Here is a 4,489-nt window from a genome sequence, read left to right as displayed (position 1 = left end):
CGAATGCGGGATCTAAGTACCCCGCACTCCTCACTGTCTAGAACCCGTATGGGATAGCCCTCTGGGACGATGGTAACCCGTACCCCATCTAAGGTCCCTAGGCGCGAATCGTCCATCGGGACCAACGCAACCTGCAAATAAAAACGAAATAAAATAAAATAATACCACTAAAGGCCAACCCAACGAAGCTATAAACACGCACATGCAAAACCACTGACATGAAAATGGAAAAAGAAGAGTGATGTAAAAAGCGACAAACACGAGCATAAGTGGTAAAACAAGGACAAAAACAAGGTTACAAAAATCAGGATATACTACATCAGAAAGCGGTATCAAGCCTTACATAGACCACTACCTCGAGACTCTATCACACAAAACTATAAGAATCAAATCAAAAACTCTTAAAATATACAATATAATTGACGACCATCCATAATTAAAAAAGAGAGAGAGAAGTGGGCCTCACGACCCGAATTTTAAGACACCACAAAAAACCAGAACGCCAAAATTTGTATATATACAAAAGATACAAAAAGAAAAACCATACTACACGACATCAAAAATCTGACAAATACCCGCATGAACTGAAAAACCTCGTGCACTTAAAAAACTCAAAAATCGAAAGAATGAAACAACACCAAAAAGGTATAGATGACAAATCGAAACACACGTACCAATGAAAAATAATCATCCAGGTCTTGCATATTTTCGAAGTAGAAACAGAATATAAAAAGGAGAAAGATCAATACGCTAATAGACTGACTGAAGCAAACTGAACAACCGTACGATCCAAATCAGACCTCCACCTCATACGCCCCCTCCAACGTCAGATCCACGGACCAATCACAGCCCATAAGAACACACAGACAAGGACGGATGACCAACGCCGCGTTGACTAGCACATGTAGTCACACATTAAAACCACCACACCGATCAAACATATCAAAAACCTCCTACCAAATTTCCCACGCAGAGTAAGAATACACGATCTTTTTAGAACTGATCAACACTCTAAAATTCAAAAGCCGCGAGAAGAAATCCATCCAAAAAGAACATAAAAATTCCCCGCTCAAAAACTAGTCACGAACAAGAAAACAACACTCATATGAAAACAAACACGTACACAATAAAAAAAGAGGAACATATCACTCAAACACCTATTAACGTATAATAATAAATAAATCCACGTAATATTAATAAGAAAAGACTCGGCCCGAAATTCATAATGATAACGACGAACCAGCGAGTCTAATCTAAAATACCAATTCATCCGAACTCAGATAAACCCCTTGCATCTAGCCGACTCGCACCCGGACACCCAAACGGTTCCACAAACGAAACACAAGATGCATGGGAAACTACACATCAATGACACAAGACCCATCGAAGATTCTCAGAGTTACAATCAGACTAATTAAACCGGCCCAGACGACACAATAGGAAAAGAACCAACGATACAAAGTATACCACCAGGAGAACTCCCGCTGCCAAAACATCCTCCGTGCTTATCTCATACATCTCCAGACAACGATCACTTACACAAAGACGTCCCGAGATAACGACCAAATAGGACCCAACACGAAGCGATCTCACGACAAAATCCAAAAAGCCCCTTGCCAATCCGCATTCTGGAACCTTACGCAAATAACAACGATGCATGTATACATAAAAACAATAACAAGTAATGATAATGGTAACTAAATAACAGTAATAACAAAAACAACAAACAATAATAAAACTAAGAACAAAAATCCTAAAAACGTCCATAGCGAGAAATAGGGAAAACACCAATACACCAAAAAGCAAGAGACTGGAAATCCCCACTCCTCAAACACGGAAATACGGAACGTGCCAATCAGCAGACGAGAAACTCGCTAGGGCGGAGCAATCAAGGAAACATCGCCAATCAAGACACAGAAATCAAACGGACAAAAGAGAACACGTGATGGCGCATGCCAAAAGCTTCACCCCACCAAGAACAAAGAGTCACGACACGGGACCAATAAAGGGCGGGTCAAAAACCAGGTATAAAACAGCGCTTCGCAACCGTGGACATAGTCAAAGCCACAAGACAGTAGCGGCGAATTGACAGTAGCGGGTTGAAGAATATGAATCTTGCAAAATTTACATTTATACTTATTGGAAATCTTGTCGATAATAAATTTTGAAAAATTATCAAATACAAATTTTGGGATAGATCTCTTCAATTGAAGATTTCTACGCTGTATAATTTTATGAATTTCGTTATTTTGTACAAACTCCCGTGGCTCTACATTTCGCGGTGACTCTACATTGAACAAATTTTTAAACTGTACTAACGACGACTCGAAGGTGTCTTTACAATTAGACGCGATGGAATTTGAACTGTACGCAAAGTGACGAATTAACAATGCTCTATACGATTCCTCAAATTGTCTCGAACTTAGAATATTCGCGTGAACTCGGTGTTGTCCAATTTGCCCGAAAAAATTTTCTAATGAATCCTGATTAAAAGATCGCGGAAAAAAATAATTAAAATTAGCATTAAATAAGATATCTCGAATACAAATAAACCCTTCTACTGTATGAATAAAATTTTTTAAAGAGGGAGGAACAGGTCGTTGTTCCGTACCTTCCTCTTAAAAAAACATGTTCTTCAAGGCGCGTACAGATTGTACCCAAGAAGAAAGGTGAGGATAAATTTTTGTAACTCCTCCTCGCAAAACCTTACCTCTTGGATCCCTTAAAGTATTTCCATTGATGCTGTCAAACAATTCGTCGAAGAAGTTAATAATCTCCCCCGTCCCGAAAGCTGTTGTCCTCATTGTGTATAATCCGCTACTGTCCGATTCGTCTAGAAAAAATTGTACAATTGTATTAGTACAACCTTATATGTAAAATTTTAAATTGCATTATTAACAATCTTCATACTTACTATGTTGAGCCATATAAGTAATGGCCAGGGCCATTGAATAACTCAATATACGTGCCGCGTGTATAACTTTCATTTTATTTATTTTATCCGGAATAACGTGGCCCTCCGTTATTCGTGGTAGACGTCTAAGGCGTCCACTGGATAAATCAATCTTGTATGCCGTTACAACGTCGTCCCATTTCGCCTCAACCCGTCCTTCGTGTGTGATCCATATTAAATTCTTTTTTAATAAATTGTTTCTGATTCCTTTTAATAGGTGCGGCACGTCGTATAGAGGCACAATCTCCGAATTAGCAATTAAAATACGGCGACGGGGTTCTTGTTCGTTTCTTAGGTATATTTGTCTGTTCGAGCCCTGATCACACACTATTGCTACTATTTTGAAACCTGCAAATAAGAAATGAAACATGTGTGAAATGTGATCTATTAATAAAAGGAAGTACATCTCACGAATACTCAGCAGTAGTATCCTCAGAGTACAGTCCGTGATTTCAATGTCTGAAAGAGATTCTAATTTGTAGGAATTATAAAATATCCAAGAATTTAATCTACTTCACGAGACAAGCATTGAAAATGTATAAAATAATTCTAGAAATACATGAAATACAATAAGTAAGTAGTGAGTTGTACAAGTAATAAGTAAAGTAATAAGTAAGAAATAAGTAAGAAGAAGTAAGAGTAAGAAAAAAGTAAAAAGTGAATAGTATATTCTTATGTATACATGTACATAAGAATAAATTAAATAATGGGTAATGCATATTAAATTCTTGGATTACATATTGGAAGTAAGAATGTAGTTAAAAGTAAACGAAATACACACCATGTGAGCCATTTAGTTTTTCAATAATTTCCTTGAGCAATCGTTTTATGTTCTCAGATTTTGCAGGGCCTTTACTGAATGTATAGCAGATCGTCTGCTTCCATTTTTTTGACACTCCTCTTAGCATGAAAACCAATCTTATATGGTCGACGAGTTTGTCCTGCCTCAACTCCCTGTAAACGATCATGCAGTGCGTCATACTCTACACGCGGAGTCAACGCCATTTCATCAAATAATATGGAACAAAATCTATCTTTCTGTTTAAATGTCTTTATCGCGGCCAAAATATTATTAATAGTAACATCGTTAATACCCGAGCAAATTGGAACTCTATTTAATAGTCTACATAATGTGGTCTTCGAATGTAAGTTATATAATTGACTCAAAAATCTATACGCGGGACCGGAAGCTTTATAAATAGCTAAACTTAATACTTTTTCATTGAACGTGAATCTACGGCCTCTAGGTTTCACATTCTTACGCGTTAATTGAGATATGCAAAAATCTACTGCTTCGTTTTTGATTCCCGAATTGAAAATTCTAAGTTCTTTCCCGGCTAAATGTAATCTACTTTTGAAGGACCTATTTTTGTATACGGAAACTTTACTCTGTAACGATCGCGCGCGTTTGTATAACGATTTAGCTTTGGGCGTTAAGTGCGTGTATTGTGTGATGCCTGCACTTCTTAATAAAGAATCATGTGAGCCTGAAAATAAAATAATGGAAAATGTGTTAAAAGTATAAAAAATAAACGA

General features: G+C 37.2%; 1 protein-coding gene across 1 annotated transcript; it reads right to left on the bottom strand.

Annotated features, from left to right (window-relative positions):
- Positions 1-30: 30 nt before the first annotated feature.
- On the bottom strand, positions 31-4,015 carry LOC113465206 (uncharacterized). The gene is made up of 4 exons (XM_026819496.1): positions 3,735-4,015; positions 2,915-3,301; positions 2,711-2,833; positions 31-131 (listed from the first exon to the last, which is right to left on the bottom strand). The coding sequence occupies exons 1-4, from the start codon at positions 3,931-3,933 to the stop codon at positions 31-33; spliced, it is 810 nt and encodes a 269-aa protein (XP_026675297.1). The 5' UTR covers positions 3,934-4,015.
- Between the last annotated feature and the right edge of the window lie 474 nt (positions 4,016-4,489).

The sequence above is a fragment of the Ceratina calcarata genome, unplaced genomic scaffold (assembly GCF_001652005.2).
Source record: "Ceratina calcarata isolate Rehan_Ccalc_2016 unplaced genomic scaffold, ASM165200v1 scaffold1047, whole genome shotgun sequence".
Taxonomy (NCBI): domain Eukaryota; kingdom Metazoa; phylum Arthropoda; class Insecta; order Hymenoptera; family Apidae; genus Ceratina; species Ceratina calcarata.
Note: the sequence above shows the minus strand (reverse complement) of the source record. Positions and strands in the feature narration are given on the sequence as shown.

Bases quoted from the DNA above. Each gene is read 5' to 3' on its own strand.
- LOC113465206 (XM_026819496.1), bottom strand. From the start codon at position 3,933: ATGACGCACTGCATGATCGTTTACAGGGAGTTGAGGCAGGACAAACTC. The intron at 3,302-3,734 runs GTGTGTATTTCG...TCTTATTTGCAG, and splicing joins AAAACTAAATGGCTCACATG to GTTTCAAAATAGTAGCAATA. The intron at 2,834-2,914 runs GTAAGTATGAAG...AATTTTTTCTAG, and splicing joins TACTTATATGGCTCAACATA to ACGAATCGGACAGTAGCGGA.